Genomic DNA, 22,395 nt, shown 5'->3' on the forward strand with positions numbered 1-22,395 from the left:
CTAGACTTATGGGGGGATCATTTGGTAAGTTATATAAATGTCTAACCACTAATCTGTAACCCTGAAACCAATATTGAATGTTAACTGTAATTGAAAAATAATTAAAAAAATAAAATCTATTTTTATTAGCAGGTACTGGATCATTTCCACCTTCTGTTCTGTTTTAGCTTCAAGGAAATAATACTTCTATTATTTCTTTGTTTTTGTTTTTCCCTGTCTTCACTTTTCCTGAATCTTTTTTCCTCACATTTTTATTAGATGAATAATGGTCCTCCTGCTTGTATCTTCCACATCTCTTGAATTTTCTGTCATGTTTTTAATCGTTGCTTTATATTGATTTATTTTCATCAAACATTTAAATATGACATATTTAAATTTAATGAACTCTCTGGTTTCTTTTCATATCAACCTATTCTTGTTTTATAGACGTCATACCTTCATACAATCAGGTTGACCAACAAGAATAATAATTAAAATATTTAAGAAGTTTTCTTTTCTATGATTATCTGCTTCTGTTGTTGAAAGCTTTTCTATTTTTTAATCTTGGCCACTCATTTTGGTGTTGCTGGTTTTCCTCAAATATCTGATAATTCCTGATCTTTCATTCTTACTCACAATTGAGCTCCATGATGATTAATTTGAATAGCTGGCTTGTTTCTGCTCTACTTGGCTACTATAAATAATAAATGCACAGTTAAAATGTAATTTTAAACAGAGTTAGTGTTAACCTCATTAGAAATGAACCCACTTTAATAAAGTATTTTATTTTTTAATATAATGTGTCTGTAATAATTGCTATCTGTAGGACTTACAGACTTACCTATATAGAAATCATTAATATTTGGTTGTTCCAGAGTTGACTTATTAATAAAATATCTTACAAATACACATTTTGAAGTTTTATCTAAGTTTTTTTTGAATTAAAAACTCTTCATAATTATTTAGTTGAAAATGTTTTAGAGTAGCTAACATATTTTTTAATGTTAAGACACTATCTATAATAATAAAAACATAGTATGCTAATTAGACAGGACATCCTTCCAGACGAACTTCCAGATGAAGCGGGAATGGGCCTCTAGTTTTATATATAAAAGAAAACCCATTTTGTCCCAGGTGTCCATACTGTGTGACTATAACTTATTGATGCCGTAAGTGTGCAGAGATTTTTTTCAAAGACTGGTATAAAGTATATGTAGTTGGTATAGACATTATTAAAATAGTTGCATGACTTTATAATTATTCACAAAATAGATAAATTATGGGGAAATCATGTATTATTGGCAAGAGGGATTCTTTTTCCCTGTTAAAAACTCATAGACTGATTGGCTGCCTCAGACTGGTGAAAAATTTTCATTCAAAAGATGCCAAGATCTTTTTCCATGACCTCACATTGCTACCCATTCATTTTTCACACAGAGCCTGATTCATGCAGGGATCAGCCAGGTTGAGGCTGGATTGATCTCATCACAGTGAAGCCATTACACTTCCTTCGGTCTTCCTTACACATTTGCTCCATGCATGCTTCAGATCTGGAAAAAAAACATACTTATGGGCTGGAGAAACAAAGCAGCAGCAATTTCCTTGCCTTATTCCTTGGACGGGGATGAAGTAGAGAGCATGATGTGGTGATTGGAGCCAGACCTAACCCTGGCCGTGGGCATTGCAGCCGACCCAAACCTAATTAAGAAAGATCCTGAATAAACTTGGATCAGAGCCAAAATCACTAGTTCCTTCAATCAATATTTTTGATATAAAAATTAGCATCTGGGCTGAATAAAAAGGGAACACTGTTTCATGCCACAGCAAAAAAAAAAAAAAAAAAAAAAAAAAAATCTACTCTGACCTCCTGACGTTGGATACTTTGATTTGTATCAGTGATAACTTTTCAGAGCAGTTGGCTGTCAACCATCAGATGGTAGCCTCTCATTTGAAGAGATGCAATGAGAATGAGGGTAACACACTCTCCCTTATACCCTAACTGTCACAGGCATCAAACTTTTCAAATGGGTAAGCTGGTTTCACGTGTTCTCTTATTCCTGCTGGAATTACCGTTGCTAATGTATAAAGTTAGCTAAAATAACTTTTTTAAGAAATTGGCTTTGATAAAGGGAGAGAGGATATTCTCAGAAAAAAAGCAATCGTCTGTTAGAGTCTTGGAAGTCCTCTTTAGACTCTGCTAATCCCAAGACAACATCAACACTGTTGCCTTCCAAGATGAGTCCCTTAGTAATCGCTCCAAGAGTCTCCAGAAGGTAGTGGGAGTCAGAGTTCTTAGTACAGCGTCTGGCACAAGATAAGTGTCCAAAAATAATTTGTTATTTTTTTTAAGATACTACATACCTACTTTAGAAAGAATTCTTAGTCTTGATCCCTAAAATTCATATGCAGGGTATAAGATAGAGAAAGAAAAGATTAACATTTGACTCTTTTTGATGCCTTTGTTATCCTGAAGACTTATTTTGTAATGAAGTGGAAACCAATTAAGGAACAAGTTAAGACATCTCTACCTTTTAGATAGATTCAGTGCAATATCTACTGATGGAATCTTATATCTGGAACTTGCTTCCAAGTTATCTGGTGGAAATGGGAGTGAAATGGGTTGGGGAAGTAGGTGAAGAGAACTGGCTATGAATTGATAATATTTGAAGCTGGTGATAGGTGCATGTTGGCTCATTATACTATTCTCTATGTTACTGTATGTTTAAAAATTTCCATTATAAAACTACTTTTTAAGTGGATGGACTAGAAATATTTTTTTAAACAGTTGGACTGCTGTCAGTTCAAAGCTGAATTCCTCTACAAGAATTTCCTTCGACTGAATAGTCTTGCCCAAGGTGGTTTCCTTCCCCACACCTAGCTTGCATCCTGTTACTAGTTGATGGTGGGGAAGAACAGTTGGCTGGCACACATAAAGCTCCTGGCTCTCTCATTTTGCAATTTCACAATAACTCTAAACAACCATGTCAGTCGCACAGCTCCCATGGAATTAACTAAGGCCTTTGTTATAGCATCACAGTTTGACTTCTTATTTTTCCAATCCTGTTCACTCTCTCCAACCTAGATATTGTCCCACTGTATGTGATCTCAGTGGTGTGCTGGTAAATGTTTAACATCTGGTTCTTCAGATCCCTAATTAGTAGTGTTTGCCAATTTCCATGGTGTAAATATTTGCAGCATGGCTAATTTTAAGCTACCAATGTGATGTCATTGAATGCAGAATTGGAAAGAGATGAGTACAATTGGTTCTTGTGACAAAATGCAAGCTAGCACCAGCCACTCTTGCCAATTTTCCTCACTGAAATTCTTAAATGCAAATTTCTACTTCAGTCTGTTTTTTTTTTTTTAGAACAACCCACTAAATTAACATAAAACCACCAATTATTTTTATATCATCAATTTTGGTATTTTGTTTATTAAATAAACTAACATTTCACAGACAGAATGAAATGAAATTGGTTACCTCAAATGTTTCAGTGAAACATGCGCACACATGCACACACACACACACACCACAACACTGTAAGACAACATTCCACAAAAATTGCTTAGAAACATTTAAAATACAGATGCCTTTTAATTTCCTAAACAATACACAGCTGCGAAGGGCCTGAGACAACAGGCTTCAAATATGTTGTTCTTACTGAGACAAGTAAAATGGCCAAGAAATCACTAGATAAGCTCAAAATACAACTGTTATCATTGCTGTAAATAAAAGATATATTTAAGAGTTAGGTTTTATCATCAGAGCTTTAGGTCAGAGTAACCCACTTATATTTGCTGTCTCTGAAGAAAAAATAGAGAGGAGCATTGCATATTTGAAGAACTGTTAAGACTCACCCTATCCAAGAGCTGTTGTTGGAATAAATAAATAATCAAAGGTTGAAGGTTTTTTAAAGGGGTAGAAGAAAAATAAAGAAACAAGACACCACATTCAATGGAACAAAGTGATGAAAGGAAAATGAACATTTTGTAGGAAAGAATACAGAGAAGCATTCGAGAAGGAATAATTTATTCAAATGAATATTCAAGTGAATATTCTTCAATATTAGATTCCTTATTGTAGGAAATGAAGATACCTGGAAAATAGGAGTGAAATGTCCAACTGAGTAGGAAAAGTTGGAATAATTCACTTTACTTTAGTAGTACAAGTAGTCTTAATTATAAACAAAGAGTCAGAACAAAGCTTCTGTTATGTTATTAGAGCCAACTCGTCTATCAAAACAAAAGCTCCAGTAATTATTCTCAAATTATGACATGGATTAGAATCCCCTGGGAAGGCTGATGACAATGTAGATTATTCTCTCTCACTATTCTAATTCAGTAGAATGCTGGTATGGGACTCAAGGATCTGCATTTTATCAAGCTTTCAAGTAAATTCTGAAGCCTGTGGTTCTCTGATCAAAACTTACTGAAATGCAATCCAGCCAAGCATCCATGATACTGAAGTCCCATGATAAGATTAGACATGTGTCCATGTCATTTCATTATGCAAATAATCTTTCTTACAAATATCGTCTGGATCCTTTATCTTCTGCTTCCCTGAAGATTATTTTTAGGACAACACCTTCCATCTATCTATCAACCAATCAGATTTCCATCTCTCTACCTTTCATCTCTCTACTCTTACTTGCTCTGTAAGGGAAAAGTAAGTGTGTGTGTGTGTGTGTGTGTGTGTGTGTGTGTGTAAATGGGAAGGTTGGGGTACATAACATTATAGTTCTGTTAGAAATTCTCTTTCCCCCCAAAATCAACCAAAGGGACATTTTTGGCTCTGCTATACTTATGGAAACTCAGTAATCCCTATTGAATTAAAATCATGGTCTTATTAACCTAGCAGCAGAAGAAAAATTCTCAGTATTCACAATCACCCTCTTAACCAACCTCATTATATATATGCACACTTATATTGCCAGCCCAGTGGGACCTGGATCCCTCCTAATGTACTGCTTGTGAAGCATTCCACTTGGCTTACAGTTGTTCTTATAAGTGTATATTCAACATAGACTCTGACAGAGATAGGCCTTTTATCTTATACACGAGAAAGTAATAAATTGCCCCAGAACTCTTGGATCTTGATGAAGAGAGAGTAATCTCCCCCTGCCTCCCATGCCAACTGGCTAAGTAATTAGTTTCCTATCATGAGTTGACTCAAGAGCCTCCATGAAAGTAATTATGAGAGTAATTCCTGCTCAAGGAGACACCCCTCTGCAGGCTTAAAACTCAAAGGGTGGGTGTGTAGATCACAGGCACCAGAATGGAAGGGGATGTTTATTGCTTGCTATACCATAGGGAGGCCCAGACATGTTGTCGCCCTCTTTGTTTCCTGTTTCTTTTACAGGACTGAAGACGTTTATGCATTTTGGAAAATTAACTAAGATCAATTTCATTTAAATGCACATTTTCAAAAGAAAAGACTTATGTGTCTGTTTTTTCGTTGTACATTTACTCAACATATATTTTCCTTGCACAAGTAATGCTTTACTGGCTCACTGAGAAGAGCTGAAATTTAGTTATCAAATTCAGTCATTAGATGGGGCAACAGCATTTCAGAACCTGCTTTCTCTCCTTCTAACCTAATTGTACATAAAAATTGTTCATGAGGAATGTTATACTACTTAAAAATGTTCGTGATCCACTTTCAAATTGTTGTACCTACTAGGGGTTATAATTTCCTAAAAATTTCCATGCAGATCATCTTTCTCCTTTAATAAGTTTTGAACATCAGGGCATGTTGCTCCATCAAACACCAGTGCTTGGGGTTGAGTTTCTATCTCAGTGCACAGCATGAAAGCTTGGGTCCATGTGTGTCACACAAAGTCAAACCTCTCTTGAAGCGATTTGTTTATAGTGTCATTTGATGGAGTGGAATGTTCTGTAACTCATTCAAACTATTACAGAAGCTTTGCTAAAAGGTCACCACTGCTCTTTAGAGTTTCCAAATCTGTGCACCATCTGGGAGCTTGTTAAAGATAAGGTTTTCCACTGGCTTTTTCCATACCAACTAGATCCAATTAGCAAAGGGGTGCTATTCCAGAGGAGTTTGTGTTCAGAGACACACACACACAGAGAAGGAGAGAGAGAAGAGAGAGAGAGAGAGAGAGAGAGAGAGAGAGAGAGAGAGAGAGAGAGCGCGCGCTAAGTAAATTACAGTTAGTTGCCAATAGTGCACAAGTTCACTGTGCACCAAATTGAAGTGCATTTGGCAGATGACAGAACTATTTAATGTTTATAGGCCTAAATGGGGACGGGGGGTGTCAGTCTTGAATATTTGCTTTTAGATATTTTTAAACCAATTCTTCAAGTATAGTCATGGGAGTCAACTCTCAAGAAAATGAAATCTCACCATTTACTCAAAATTCAACAGGAAAATGTCAACCCATTCCTTAAAGTCATAGAGACTACGCATGCTAAACATTCACTCTACATGGCACCAAAAATGTTCAAATGCTTCTGACTTCATGGTTTTAGTTTAGGCCTAAAATTGGCTTGTGCTTGCTGTCTACCCACTTCCTTATGAAACACACATCTTGAATTTCCCAAACCTTAAAAGCTCAGCTGTAAAACTGTAGGAGGAACCAGCGAGAGGAAAAAGAAAGTTTCCTTCAAAGACGTCTCTGGGTGCTGCTGGCCAGCTCTGCTCTCTCCCTCCAAACACTAACTACGGCTTTTGACACTTGTCCTTGGAAAAAGCCCAAATGTGGCAAATGGTAGAAGCAACATTTCTTTACCTTCCTGCATGGAACTTCCTGTGACACACGAGTTCTAGATGGTGCTTTCACATGGGAATAAGGGGGTCTGCCACTGACCACCACGCTGGCCCATCCGGAGACGGAATAAGTAGATCTATGGAATTAAAAACCGAAACCCTCTAATTTGGTTGGAATTCCTGAAAGGATCTGGACTAGAGAGGCTGCACAGTAGCAGCTAAAACGCAGGCTTATTGCCATTACAAACATTATAAGAAGTGTGTGTGTGTGTGTGTGTGTGTGTGTGTGTGTAGCAGGTTACTTGGGAGAAGAAAAACAGAAATCTGAAACCATATTTTTGTCTCTACAGTCCTGAGTTGGGGACATTAAGAACACAACAACGTCTCCCTCAGTTCGACTAAGCTGGTTTGAAAACCAATTGTCCTTAGAAATGGAGAGAAATGCACTTATATTCTTTTTTGAGGCAAAGAGAGAATTTTTCTGGCAAAGTCTTTAGGTGCCAATCAGGACCTGGGAACTTAATCATCAAGTTCAAAGCTTGTTTCATCATAGAGTTCGGGGCGTGCTGACTTCTTGTTCCTGGAATATTTCAGGTGCAGGAGATCACCCATCTCATCTAGGGCTTCCAAGACCTGTAAAGAGATCACCTTCCATTAGTCATCTTTGAACCTCCAAGTGGCTCTGCTCTCCAGTGCCTCACAGAGAGCTACACTCTTCTTTTCCCAGCGTCTTTGATTTTAAAGAAAAGAAGAAAAATCCAAATCATTAAGGTATGGTGTATAAGGCATCCCTAGAGGAATGTTAGGTGCTAATTCACTTTATTTCATATTCTTTGTCTAACTCCACATAATGAATGTGTCACTTATTTTGGTGGTATGAAGAAAATAATAAAAGTATCTGACCATGCTACCCTTTAGCTTTATTTTAAAGTTTAATGACTTACAGGTAAATCTGTGGAAGAAAAAGATAAAGTTTCTACCTTCATGTTCCTGCAATCATATAAATTTCCTTTCCAAGATGAACTTATTCTATCTAGTATTATCATTAGTTGCTTATTTTTTATCGTCTCCTCTCAGACTTTTTACTTCCTCTCAGGATTTTTCACATAGTAGACACTCAATAGTTTGCTAAATTGCATTGACATTATAAGAATGTTCCATCAACTCCAAACTGACTGAGATGGCTTAGTTCTCTGATATTATTCATCCACATAAAGATTTAAATCAAAAGACAATGAAATGTGGTTTTAAAATCATTAATACTTCCTGCAAATAGCTGCCTTTATTATTAGTTTTCCAACATGTTGCCTAGTTGGGTTATATGTTATTATGATGAATTTGGTGGCTATGAAAAATGTTGTGATGCAGGCAGATGATGCTGAAAAAGCATGTTAGATTAGCTTTTGCATTTAGAACTAGTGTAAATAGCACAACATTTGGCTACTCAGTCAGTCTTTTCTATAAAAACCAAAACACTGACTTGACTCAGGTCTTCACTAAACTGTTTTTTTTTTTCCTGTCTACTGAGTTGATCACATTGTTGGACAGTGTTGGCATACCCTTGTTTTTAGCAGTGAGCATTATTAGTGCTATTTTCCTAAATTTCCCAAGAGAGGCCCATGGAACCCTTAGCTAGTTCAATAAAAGAACGTGCTCAGAATCCAAGGTACCGGTACTGGAGATCCTCTGGCCTGTGCTGTACTCACCGTGTCTAACATCTCTCGGGTATGTGCTGCTGAAACGCAGAACCGTGCCCTGGCTTCCGCTAGGGGAGTAGCTGGAAATCCAACGACCACTACCCCAATCTTTCTGTTTAGTAGGTGCCTTGCAAAGGCCCTAAAGAAAAGACAAAAAAGGAAGTTTACTGGGAGATGACAACATCATACTGTACAAAAAAGAGAGAATATGACTAATTGACTTTTTCTTTAAAAAAAAAAACAATCAATAGAAGATGATTGAAGTTATTAAGCATCTGTCAAACACAATTCACAAAGAAATGGGACAGTCACTTGATGGCACCAGAGTGTGTATATTATGGATCCTGGCACACTCACTGAGTAATCTTGAGTACTGAGTCTCTGACATTGAGCAGAAAATGCTGAGGGACGTGACCTTGATTTAACAAGTCTGACTGATGTTAAATCTTTTGTCTGCAGGATTCCTATGAATAAAAACCAAACAGCTAACACAGTGCAATTACATAAAGAAAGAATATACGTGATGTTGTCCCCCCGCCAAAAAATGTATACACACTGTAACAGCTGATAGCTCAATTTTGAAAAATGAAATGTATTTTAATAAACATTGCCTTTATAACTATTCAAAGTGTATGTATGCATTTTTGGGACACTCTCTATATTAAATCCACACCTATATGTTTTAAAAACATAATGCTAATGATATAGTATGAAAATTTCAAGAAAACTGTACTTAATGACTGTAATTTGAAGATCAAAGTCAGAAGGTCTGCAGGAGCCAACCCCAAGCCATATTCTTACTCCGGAGCCAAATATTTTATTTTTTATTAAACCAGAAAATAGCAAGGGTCTCCTCATTTCTTTATGTGTGAATGAGGAGTCCAGAGAGAATAAATTCATTAACTGGTTAAAAGGGAAGTGGGACAGGAGGGAGACAGGGAAAGAAATGTACACGCACAGGGAGGCTGGCTGGTTGTAGGACAATAGTCTCACAACTGCAAAGCTTCCTGATGCAGGGGAAAACCTCTTAAAGTTACAATTCCTTCCCCTTTACTGCTTCTCGTCTCTTCCTTTTCCAGAGCTAATCTCAGTAACAATTCTAGAATATCAGGCTGTCATATTCTGTAAATTTTTTCTGTCAGAGCCATGGTCAGACAAAAAGACATGCCCCAGGTGAATCTATCCCTCTTACTGAGTGAGGCAAATGTCTCAGATCTGTTCTTAGCATTGAGAAGTTGCTGGTGTCTTATTCTGTGACAGCATCACAGAAACCCTCCAGTCATAACTTAGGAAGAATTCTTGAACCAGGCTGAGAGCAAGCCTGCTCATTTATTCGTTCCTCTCGCCCTTAGGCTGTCTGCCTTTCGGTTGCCTCATGCAGGTTATCAAACGAAGCGATGGAGATTATAAGACCTACTGGACACACAGCCTCCCTGGCCCCCTGGCTGGGATAAGGCCAGATCTGCCCTTTGATTTGGCCTGGGAAGGTTACAGGAGATGAAGCTTTCTAACTGAGAAAACTTGAAAACAGAAGCTGTTCTTTCTGCTTCTTGATCACCCTATGGAAGGCTGCCCACGGAACTACACAGGCTGAGAGCTCATAATTGTCTGAGAAACAAGTCAAGTGCTTTTATTGCTGGAGTACAAACCACCTGACCCATGATCTCAGGCCAGTTGTCGGGACTCCCAAAGGAGCGTTTTCACTGTCTGTGAGTTTCTCTTTGTACCAGAGGAAGCAAGTTTTGCCAAAGAATGTAGAGCAAACTCTATGACTGTTGATTCATTAGGCTAATCCGAGGCCTCCCTGGAGCACTTTTGAGCTTAAAGTTTACACTTCTAAACTCCACCTCTTTCAGTTAGTGCATATAATTGCCCTGAACATTTTCTATAATGAGACTCCGGGTTTGTACTCCCCAAAGGAAATCAGAGCTGGCGTAGGCTGAAAGAAATGAAATTATGTAATAATAATAATAATATAATAATAATAATAAATATTAGCATGTGTTGCCTGCAGCATCAGGGCATCTTGTGTTCCATCATCTTCTACCTGTGTGACAAGGGCCATAAAAGGAAAACATAAGCCCTGTACCAAATAGTAACTACTATGGATTCTTGAGTACTTAAGTGCATTTTTTATAAGTGCAATCACATTCTATTGAACTTTTTAGAAGATCCCAGTGGTAAAGTTGCAAAAGGACTCTTTTCAAAAGTTCAACTGGCTGGAGATTATATTTTCATTCTGCAGTTTTTAAATGAAATCAAAGATTTTAAAATGAGCAAATGAAAGAAGTGCTAACACACTAGCTTATACCATACAATTAACTCCTGTCTCATGATCTACCTATAAACTTATGATTGAAGAAATAGCAGAGATAGAAATTAGGCCAGGCAGCAGGGCAAACTCTTGCTAGCAATTCCTGCTAACAACAGATGATATGACCTTTTGTAACTAACCTATTCTAAGTTTCCTTAGACAACCAAACAAGTTGAGTTTCTGTTTCCATTGTAATGACTGATGCCTTTGGATTCACCAAAGATGACATTAAAGAAGGCTGAACTCATACCCTGCATTGCTTTAGTGAGATGTGCATTTTTCCCAATGGACTAAAGCTTGACAGGCTATGCTATTCACCGAAAAGAGCTCTGGTGTAGGAGGCCAATGGAATTGGCTTTGAATTCTATGCTCTACTACCTACAACCTGAGTGGCCCTTAGGAAGCAGTTTGACTTTTGTGAGTCTTGGTGTCCTCATTTGTAGACCAGGGCTAAGCGTCCTACCCTCAATGGATGACCACTGGGCCTAAGAGCCTTAGGAGCATATCACTGGCATTTAGCAACATTAGCTCCTCATTAAAAACCATCTTAAATTGGAAGACACTAGAGAGTTTGACATATCATCCAGTGTTTAAGATAGCATAATTGATGCAGGGTATCACAATATCTTTATCTACTATTTTCCCCAGAAGTTCTATTTTTATTAATGTAACTAAAGTTTTGGAGAGCCATGCAACCATGGTAACTCAATCTTGCATTCAGTTAAAACTAGTAACCATCATCATTGTAACAGAATTAGAAGTAGTAGTAGTAATAATAATGGTTACCACAGACTGAGTGCTTACAGTACACTAAACACTATATCGAGTGCTTTATACATATTATTAATACTATTAATAATAATAGTTAACACTGAGTAGCTTCTACATAAGAGGCAATGCCAAATGCCGACAGACCTCATCTTGTTTAACCTTCACAATGGCCTTATGAAATAGGTACTATTATATCTCATTTCAAAAATGAAAAAACTGCGGCTTCAGAAGGTTGGGTAACTTGTCCAAGGTTTCCCTGATTAGGAAGAGGCAGAGTCAAAATTCTTTTTCCAAATATCTCACTACACCATAGTGCATAACTTTTACATAAAGCTCCTCTTAGTTCTATTTTTAATTCCACATTTACTGTGTCCAGTCAGGCCTCCTGGCACTTAAAGGAGCAGACACTCTCTTTCTGTTATGGTAGAGTTGAGTTCTTGAATTTAAATGAATTTGCTTTTACTCTTCATGGAATCTTCTCATTGGATTGATCCGTTTCCCAACCTTTGAGATTTTTATTATGGCTTTTATCATCAACGTTGGAACTGTCCAGCACACCCCCTTCTGTCACCTGCCAGTGTTGTGCACATCACACTCTCAAAAATAAAGTAAGTTGATATTTGATATCTTCATTTGAGTTAAGGATAAAATGTTAGGTTGACATGAACTCAATATAGAATCTTCCAGAAAACACCATTTCCCCAACAACTCTGAATAAAGGTAAGTTTTCTTTTGTGCTCTCTAAAATCAGAGGTTAAAGGGCTTTGGATTCTCTGCAACTTTGAATCACCATTGTCACCCCTCCCTGCCATTAGCACAGAGCAGTATCCCGGGTGACCTTTCCGTAGCACACTGTCTTCTTGCCACTCCAGGCAATGCAATCCTGACCCAGATCTGTAATCTGTGGCACACTAAACAACTCACACATGTTTTAACTGTTTGGAATTTTGCTGTGGCAAAGTGACACAAAAGCATACTCTGAAGAATCAATCTATTAACTCATTCCTACCCATCACAAGGGATCAATGGAAAACAACTCCAACTAAGCTCACAGGAGAGGCATTAAAATTTGGTGTTAAGATCATGAGCATTGGAGCAAGCCTAGGTTTGGATGGCCCCTTGGTTTTACTACTGCTTGACAAGTATGACATTGAGCAAGCTGTTTACCTGCTCTCAACCTCAGTTTACCTTTAAGGCAGCCCTAAAGCAAGGCTGCCTTCTTCTGAGGATGGCAAGTGTTCAATGGGAGAAAGCACAGAACCTGGTCATGTTGTTTTAAATATTAGGAGAAAGGGTCTTCAGAATTTCTCTTTGAGAAAGATCTTAGGGTAGGAGGTGGCTCAGGATCATCCTTGATTTACTGTTGAGCCTTAGGAGGGGTAGGTGATTCCCCTAAATTCACAGAACTTGGAAATGGTGGACCTTAGCAATTGTGAAAAGACCCTGCTGATAGGCCATGTGGCTTCTGAGCAGCTCCACAAGTGAAATCCGAACTCAGCACCTGTCAAAAGCACACGATCAAGGCCTACACTGCAAGAGCCTCAGTGTCAAAAGCACCATCTTAGTCAGATCACCTTGGGGCTTAAGCATGACTCCGAGAGTCTGTTGGATACTCACGCTACTTTACCAGGCATGTAAAGGAGCAGGGGGACCACAGGAGATTCCTCATTGCCATAGATAATGAATCCCATTTCGTTCAGTCTCTGTCTGAAGTATCTTGTGTTTTTTGCAAGTTGCCGTACTCTCTTTAGCCCTGAAAGGAGACAGGCATGAAATCCATCAATTACCACCAGGAAGAGGGAAGCAAAGGTCAGATGGGCTTGGCAAGCATTCCTAAGTCTTTCCGCAGGCCTGCAGCGTTAGTTGGGAGGAGGTGGAAGTAGGGTGGGAACGTATCTCCTGGTAAGTAGGTGTGGGCACTAATGCCTGAGAACTGCCCTGAGCCTGGAAGATAGGATCTAGGGGCAATGGTGCTTCCAGGTATTGCTAGCATCTAAAGGTAGGCTAGGCTGTAGAATTGCAGTGGGGTGGGGTGGGGTGGTGGGGAAGGTTCTAGCAAGAAGGAATGAGATGAATTATCATTTACTAGGTACCCATTGTGTATGAACTCTGCAGTAACTGCTTTAAAAACATTAACTTAAGAGAAGGAGTGACATAAGGAATCTCTCTCTCACTCTCTCTCTCTCTCATACACACACAAACACACACACACGTATTATCACACCAGTTGTTGGTAGAGGCTTTTAAACACAGCTGAGCTGGTCCATTAAATTGCCCCTCATCTAAGTCTCTAACTAAAGAACATGTCACCCAACCTGAGTTTGAAGGGGTAGCACTTTCCTAGACAAGACAGGTCCAGCGGAAACCAGGACAATTTTGTAAGGTATTTGATGATGGTAGCGTAATAGAGGGAAGGGAAGAGGGAGACCTCTGCTTTCCCCAAGCAGAAAAAAATGACAGTGTTGACTCCAAGCAGAAGGTCAAGCCAAGGTACGGGTGTCCATTTCCAGGTTATTGGTGCTTTTGCTCTAAAGTTTATCTTCTGTCCTCAGCATGCGTCCAGTGGGGAGGTTACACACATGAGACAACCATGGAATTAAAGAGCAGAAGGAGTTCTGAAGACATTTGTCTACTTCAGTCCTGTCTCTAATCAGGAAAGTCAGTAAATCACCCACAACTAGTCAGTAAATCTTCAATAGGAAGGTTGAAAAGGACTGAGTGTCTAACTCCCCCCAGAAATCAGTCCAATGTTCACATTTGATGCCAGGTTGCTATTCAGCAGGAATGTGCTGCTACTGCTGACCTCCGTTCAGCTGTCCATTCAAACTGATCAGAGCTGCTGCTCTACCAGTTATTCAATAATTTGAACATCAGTCCTGGTTGTCTTTAGTTCTCTAGATGTAAAATGGGTAAAATATTTAGTAAACATGTCCTCTAGTTCCTTCTTAGAGATATGGCCCTAGATTGTGCCTTGGCAATGGGTTAAGCAGTGGACATCTCCTGCTCAACATCCTTCCTCCAGGGGACCATGATGTGAATTCAGGTAGAGTTCACCCTGCCTTCCCATTTTCCTGATTATTGGTTCATGATGGAATGCAACCTGGGCCTATCAGAGTCTTTCAGATCCACTGAGGAAGAAGTGTAAGAGTTAGGTTAGTCTCAAGCTACATCTGTCACCGTATGGAGGAAACAGGCTTGAAAATGATGCTGACCCAGAAGAAAGTTAAGACACAAGTCTGCAAGAGGCCTGGTAGCATCATCGAAACTCTTGGGTTTATTCATGCCTAAGTGAGTCCATTCCCTGGACTGGCTCTGTTGTGTGAATCAATACATTTATTTTTCTTACTTAAGTTACTTTGAGCTGAATTTCTAACACCTATAACCAAATGTGTCCTGAGAAATATAGGTAGGCCACTAATTGGATGAGGTTACCTCTAAAGCAGCCGTGGGCAAACTACGGCCCACGGGCCAGATTCGGCCCATTTGAAATGAATAAAACTAAAAAAAAAAAAAAAAAGACCGTACCCTTTTATGTAATGATGTTTACTTTGAATTTATATTAGTTCACACAAACACTCCATCCATGCTTTTGTTCCGGCCCTCCGGTCCAGTTTAAGAACTCATTGTGGCCCTCGAGTCAAAAAGTTTGCTCACCCCTGCTCTAAAGGATAATAATAATATCAACAACAGCCCTAACCGGTTTGGCTCAGTGGATAGAGCGTCGGCCTGTGGACTGAAGGGTCCCGGGTTCAATTCTGGTCAAGGTCATGTACCTTGGTTGCAGGCACATCCCCAGCAGGAGGTGTGCGGGAGGCAACTGATCGATGTTTCTCTCTCATCATCGATGTTTCTAATGCTCTATCCCTCTCCCTTCCTCTCTGTAAAAAATCAATAAAGTATATTAAAAAAAATAATATCAACAACAGTAATTGTAGCTCACAAATATGTAATATCACTACTGTTATAAGCACTTGATATTTAATAATATATTTAGTCCTTTAAAAACTCTATTGATATAGATGTTATAATCTCATGTTATACATGAGGAAACCAAGTAACTTACCCAAGTTCATACAGTTAGTAGGCAGCAGAATCAGAATTTAAACCCAGGTAATTGGGTTCTGGATTCTGTATTGATAACCCCTATATTATGATACTCTCCCCAAGAGCAGCAATGAATAATGTCTGGCTAGATACTGAATGGTAGCCACCTCTTTTCCTGAAGCTCAATAAAATTTATCTCTGCCAGCTGTTAGGATCACTGTTCTACCATTTTTTTTTTCAGCAGAGGCAGTTGAAAGGTTGAAGCTCTAGACAGGTTCATGTTGTGAGGGGTGAGGTAGGATATCAAGTCTGGACCCTACCACAGAGAAGAGCTGGCAGACCCCCTTCACTTTGGATCAGGGAACTGAAGGGCTAATTCTGAAAAGTCATGGTGAACCAAAAGTAGACAGCCCCCAAATGGCATTTTCTTTATCCAAACCTATAGCATTTTTAAATTAGGCTCTATCACTCCCCAAATACATCAGATCTTCTTTTCAGAATTTTTCTTTGCTCATCAGACCCACATCTACTTGACCTCTGTGACATTTTCAGTGAGTTAACAATAAATGTCGAGTAATGAAGATTTAATTGAGTGCAACACCAACTAAGGATAATGATGTTGAATACTCCAATTGTCCCTTCTTGTTTTCTGTTATTATCTTTCACCCATTCCCAGTTCTCAAGGAAGATACCTTCCCAAGTCTGCCAGCTCTCAGTAAGCATGTCATTATAAAAAAGAGAAAGCATCTGGCTTATTGTACTTCCTCAGGAAAGCTGACCTCTTAGCCCCATCAGGCTGGCCACAGCTAATGGATGCAAGACATCCTTGATCTGAGGGCAGTACATTTGGATATTGGGCCAGGATCCATGAATTGGTCTATCACAGGAACTTTCCCATAGAGATAACAAATATCAATTACACCAATAAAATCCTCTTACTCCATAAAGTGTGAATGTGAAAAATTTAGAGGGAACCAACAATTGGTAGTAAGACTAGATATTGACAGACAGAGAGAGAAAAGCTTATTATCAGAATCTATAAGATAGAGGAAACCATTGATAAGTAAGAGCTATGAAAAACCATGAAGAAGAGAAGTGGGCAGGGAAAAGTTAGTAGAAACAGGAAAAAAGAAACAGGAAGAGGGAAGAGTTTATAATCTAGTGGGAGACAGACAATCAAATCATCATAAATGGATGTAAAATTGTAGCTCTGATGAGTCCTGTAAAAAATGTTATCTGATATTATGGGAACCCATGTCAGATTGTACCAAGTCTGAGGAAGCCAATACATAATAAGTGAGCTTAGATCTGAAGGATGAACAAATGTTAACCTGGTAAAAGAAAAGAAAACCATCCACAAACAAAAAACAAAAACAAACAAATAAAAACAAAACAAAACATCAAACAGGGGAGAGCATTTTAGACACAGGAAACAGAACAGGTGCAATAGTCCTACAGTTTGTAGAAAAGAGTGGTTGAGAACAAGGTATGATAAGGCTGAAACTCTGGGTAGATAGTCTAAAAAAAGTACAGAGATTGAAAAACCCAACATTTAATGGTTGGGAAGAGAAGGATGAACTTAAAAGCTAGATAAATAGCAACTGAGGAGGGAGAAGATAAATCAAGAGATAAAATAGTGTTCATGGGCTTTATCAACATGGCCATATTTGATAACCTTTACTTCAAGGTCCCGATTGAGATGTTGGTTTTTAAAAAACAAGTAGTTGCAAGTATGATTTACTTTAATATATGTTTCTATTTTCCCACTCACCTTATTCCGCCCCCCCGCCCCCCCGCCCACACACACAAATGATAAGCTTTCTTTCCCAAAGTTCCAGACTTGAAACTTTAATTCTAGCAAGGGGTTAAGAGAAGTATAGAAAAAATTGTATAAATTTTATAGACATAACCTCCTTGGTGCTTAAAAAAGTTGTTTTGTGACATGCTGAGCATCCCTTGGAAACTAGTTATGTGTACAGGGAGAAACCTATGTAAAGAAAAGAACTAGAAATTAGGAATGAGAATATTTGTCTTTATATTTAAAAATTTCATCCATACATCGACTCTGTGTATTAGAACATGAAAAGCAGGGGGCGATTGTGGACAGGAAAGAAAAAGGAAAGAGGGATGGAGTAAGACGTGTTTTAGAGAAGGTGCCTGAAATGAAGGCACAGATATACATCCCAGCCACCCAAATGTATTCCATATGGCCTGTCCCCTGGTGCATTCAGCTCTTTTGTTGATCGTTAGTTGCACAATGAATAGATGACTTCATCAGGCTGGGTCTGATGATTCTTAAATGATCCCCCTCAAAGACTAGAAGGATTTCCTGGCCTGGAAGTGCATGAATGACTTAAATTGCTTTTCCCAATGGCATTATCTTTGCACTTGCCCATAATGATTCATCTATCATTGGGCTGCCCAGCTACTTAATTGGCCCCGTCTGTCCCCTCTGCCTTGATTAACCCAAGTAACTGAATCATCAGCTAATGTCATCACTTTACTGCTTCTAGATCCTTTGGAGAGTTGACCAAACATCAGAATATCAGTCCCAGGGGTAGTTGATTCTTAAGAACTGAATGTTTTATTCTTGCCCTGTCTCCTATCTTTGAACCATTTAGCACAGCATGGATTACAAGCCATTATGACACACTTTGTGGTCACCATGTTTTCTCATCTAGGTCACTATAAATGCCTTTGAGGTCTTTTGAGTTGGCCAAGATACAGCTCCTTTCAATTACTCTATTGCTCACTCTTTAAAATTGGAAACATTCTCCTACTCCTGGAGGGCCTGGGGGCAGAGAAGAATTTGTACATATAAAATGCTACTCATCTAGACAGGATGTGGGTGATTTTATTAATTACGTTGTGCTTTGAGATCCTTGCTGGAAGAGTGCTTTGTAAAAGTAGAAGGTATGCTTAGTACTTGGGCTTTCTTACAGGGTCAGCCAAGCCAGGATGACATGGAGACTGGCCTTTACAGCCACAATCCCTTCTCAACATGCAAAATCCATCACTCATTTCTGATCCTTCTTCCACCTATTCCGTAGAAGACAGGGAAGGTCCCCGAGCAGATAAGTAAGTGATTGAGCTGATCTCTTATGTAGGGTTCTGGAGAGGTGATCCAAGTGTTTTATTTTGCTTTATTCTGGGTCCTCCGAAGAGGCTGTTGAGTGGAAAAAGATAGGTTTTAAAATTAAATGGTCTAAGAATCAAACTGGACCTGGACAACCTAAGGCCTTAAAACCTCAGTTTTACCTGTAAAATAGAGATAAATAAGCTTACCTCCCAGGAACATTGAGAGAAATAAAGGGATTAATGCAGGAAAATGCTTACTACTGTGCCTGGCATATAGTAGGTGCCCAGAAGGCCATTATTCCCTTCCTTTTCACAGGGCAGCAGTTCTCAGCAGCCTGGGTGCCACCTCAGAATCATCTGGAGAGCTTGGCAAAATCCGATGCCCAGCCTGCACCACACACCATATAAATGAGGTTCTTTTAGGATGAAACTAGGCATGAGTTTTGGTTTTTACAAGCTACAGCCAAGGAGACTCCGATGATGATGCAGGGCAGTGTTAGGTGCCCGATTGTGTCCTGGCTGAGTCACGCTCCTTGGTTGGACATGGAGAGTAAAAGTAAAAACTATGGGCTATGTTATAGTTTCTCATTTGGCACGATGACAACCCAGCGGCTACTGAGTGCTTGGGCTCTCAGATAGTACATATCATGGGGGTGACCTGCTTCTCTGACAGCTATCTGCTCCGAAGCGCTCACTCAACTTGAGGTCGACCCCTGTGTCAACCTCACCCCTCTCGTGAGGGTGGATGAAATCAGGGATGAACCCATCTTGGCAGATGACCTGTATGCTGCCGTTCCATCCATTCAGATTTCTAGCTGTGTCGACTTGAGAGATGGGCTAGGTTAACAGAGGCCACAAATACCTTAACCTTCCCTCCAATGCTGTTAAAACAAAAACAGCTGGGGCAGGGGAAGGAAAACAAATAAAACACAAAGCATCCCACTACAAAGCCCTGCAGTCCCCAATAAAAACAATCGTCTGTGGCCTTTCCAAAAATATGTTTGAGACGACTCAGTCTCCAGAGGGCCAGAAAGAATTGCGGACGGTGGCGACTCCCAGAAAAAACCTGTCAAAAGCTAAAGAAGGAAACTTTCTTTTCGGCTGAACCGTCAGCATGCAAAACAGGAGAGACAGGCATTTCCCCCTGTGAGACTAAGTGAAAGAGGCGGATTTGCGGAGCTCGCGAGCCAACACCAGTGCCCATCTCTATTTTCTGCAGACTTCGCAAGCTGATTTTTGAACAGAGGAAACATGAACATGCCCAGATGCCACGGGGTGACTTATTGTATTATTTTCCAAGCTTCAAAACGCACAGGCAGAAATACACACTGCTCACCCTCCCTTACATTACTTCGCATGCCACCACTGGCTCAATGGCCGCAAGCACACGCCGAGGCAGCGTTGCTCGGAAAATGTGGTCCTTTTCTTCAGGGATGGGAAGAATCTTTCCATAAAACATGTCTCACCCCAAATCCAAATTGATATCAGAGAATGCCCGAGGAGTTCAAAGAATGCCTGATCTCCCTGCCTCTTCCCCCTTCTTTGTCTGCCCGGTCAGCCTTGCTTCTCCCCACATGGAGAGGGGGCAGGAGGCGGAGGGGAGTTTGCGAGAGACCTTGGAGTAAAGTTTCAACGTGGAAGCAGGAACCCAGCGTCTATTATTTTAAGCTCTGGACACCAGACGGGACATTTTGTGTCCAACACACTCAGGGGCAGAGAGATCTCAGTAAAGATCAAGAGGCTACAGAGGGGCAAGAATCATAAGAATCACATTAGCAGTGACAAGCTTCTCAGTAGGATGGAGAAAACAGTGTTTGGAGTGGTTTGCTGAGAGGAACGCATTTTTTTTTTTTTTTTATCAGGCACTGGAGCGCTCCCTTTTGATGTCCGGATTCCAAGGTTATGGCAGGTTTTATAGTCACATGCACATGTTCCAAGGACTCTCCAGGCCGCTCAGTCCTACCCTGTGGAATGCGCACAGGAGCAGGCAGGCCGGACATCAAGGGCAGTGGCTGTCTGCATGGCCTGATTTCAAGGGCCCTGGGAAGACACTGCCACCTCCACCTCCCCACCCACCCACTGCTGACCTATCCCATCAGGGGCTTAATGCACAAGGAGGGGTAAAATGGACATCTCTTGTGCACCTGTTATGAGCCAAGCAGTGTGTTTTTGGGCCCCCTGAACAGATGAGGAAACTGAGGCTGGAAGGTCATTAATGCGTTACCCAGCTGACCTGGAAACTGGCTGTGCCTCTGAGTCTATCAGAGCCTGCTCTTTGGAAAGAAGCTGGTAAAGTCATTCCTGATGAGGTGTGAATTCCATGATTCATGGGTTCATACATTTCACAAATGAAAAGCACTCACTATGCACAGGAGCCCGGCCAGCTGCCAAGGTGGCGTAGAAGATGGAAAACTTCCGAGGCTGTTTACAAAGAAATGACCCACTAGTTACTAGTAGACAGGGCAGGTGTCAGATGATTCACACTTGAGAACAAGAGCCATGAGACAGATACAGATGAAGTTAGCAGGCTGTTCACATGTGAGTACTTCATGCGTACTTACAGGAAGAATAATGATTTCATGTTGGCTTGCATTAAATAGAGAGCAGTATCTTCAAAAGTCACTAATTATGGAACTTTTACATGCTGAATGGGGTAATTTGGAAGGCTAGGGTCCTTCTGGGAACCTTGTAAATCAGCGATTCTTAAGCAGGAGGACACACAGAGACTTTCGGGTTTGTTTTTTCTCGAATACACACAGTAAGGCCCTCTCTGTAGAGATTCTGCTCCAAAAATGATACTATTATTTAATTTCATAATATTAAATTATTAGTTTTCAGAAAAACTCCCTGGGTAACTGCGGTGTGCATCCCAATGAAGAACCACCACTCCAAGTCACAAATTATACTGTGGGTTTTTGAGTCTACAAAGATAATAAGGCTGATCTTAATTGAAGACACCAGAGAACAATTTAGTCTTGGTATTTTGCTCTCCGTCAACAGATCTGTGCCTCAAGTTCCATCTGATTTTTTTCTTTTTTCTATGAAGATGAACAAGCCACTCATTATCTCTGAGCCTCGATTTACTAATCTGTTAAATGGGGATGATCACATAACTGCTTCATCTGTTTTCCAAGATTTTGGGGAGTGTACTATTAAGCAACTGTTGTGATCAATGGTGGATTAAAAGGCAAAGGTATCTACTATTTTCAAGGAGCATATATGATCTAGTCTATAGACATGAAAAAAAAATCATGTAATTATAAAGAAAGGTAGAAAATTGAATGATCTGTGGAAGAAATGCTCTGGGAGTTTGGAGCAAAGACCTACAGGTGATGGGTTAACATCTTGTGCATGTAATTTTGGAGACGGTGGGTTGGTTGTCACTAACTTACTTATCTAGAATGTTTGGATTATGGCTATGAGAAAGATCAGTGAAGTCAAACCATTGGGATCTGAGAGTTCCACCCTAAGGGCTGGAAGGTTCTGGTGAGTCATAGGGAGCCACGGCAGCCTCAGGAGCAGGAAATGCCACGTTCCAGGGGAGTTAGAAAGAGAAAAACTCATTGTGTATTGAGTATGGATTCAGATGAGGAAAACCTGGAGGTGGCAAGCCAAGGTAGGAAGCCAGAGTGGCAGCATAAGTCTGTGTGTCAGCAACTGTTCTGATTTGTGGCAAGAAGGCAAAGGAAGCAGCAATGGACAGGCTCTGCATTGAGTAACCGGGTTATTGGGGCCTCTGAAAGGCTCTGAGAAATGATGCAAATGAAAGTGGCCACCAGGAAACC

The 22,395-nt window shown here is 39.9% G+C and overlaps 1 protein-coding gene across 1 annotated transcript in view; it reads right to left on the reverse strand.

Annotated features, from left to right (window-relative positions):
• Positions 1-7,167: 7,167 nt before the first annotated feature.
• SPTLC3 (serine palmitoyltransferase long chain base subunit 3) overlaps positions 7,168-22,395 on the reverse strand; it is a 79,316-nt gene continuing 64,088 nt past the window's right edge. Inside the window, exons 8-10 of the mRNA XM_081097450.1 lie at positions 13,106-13,241; positions 8,413-8,542; positions 7,168-7,339 (exon numbers count right to left, since the gene is read on the reverse strand). Coding sequence (XP_080953576.1) covers positions 7,226-7,339; positions 8,413-8,542; positions 13,106-13,241 — 380 coding nt within the window. The 3' untranslated portion in view covers positions 7,168-7,225. The remainder of the gene's footprint in view (positions 7,340-8,412; positions 8,543-13,105; positions 13,242-22,395) is intronic.

This window comes from Myotis nattereri (genome assembly GCF_964212035.1).
Source record: "Myotis nattereri genome assembly, chromosome: 8".
Classification (NCBI taxonomy): Eukaryota; Metazoa; Chordata; class Mammalia; order Chiroptera; family Vespertilionidae; genus Myotis; species Myotis nattereri.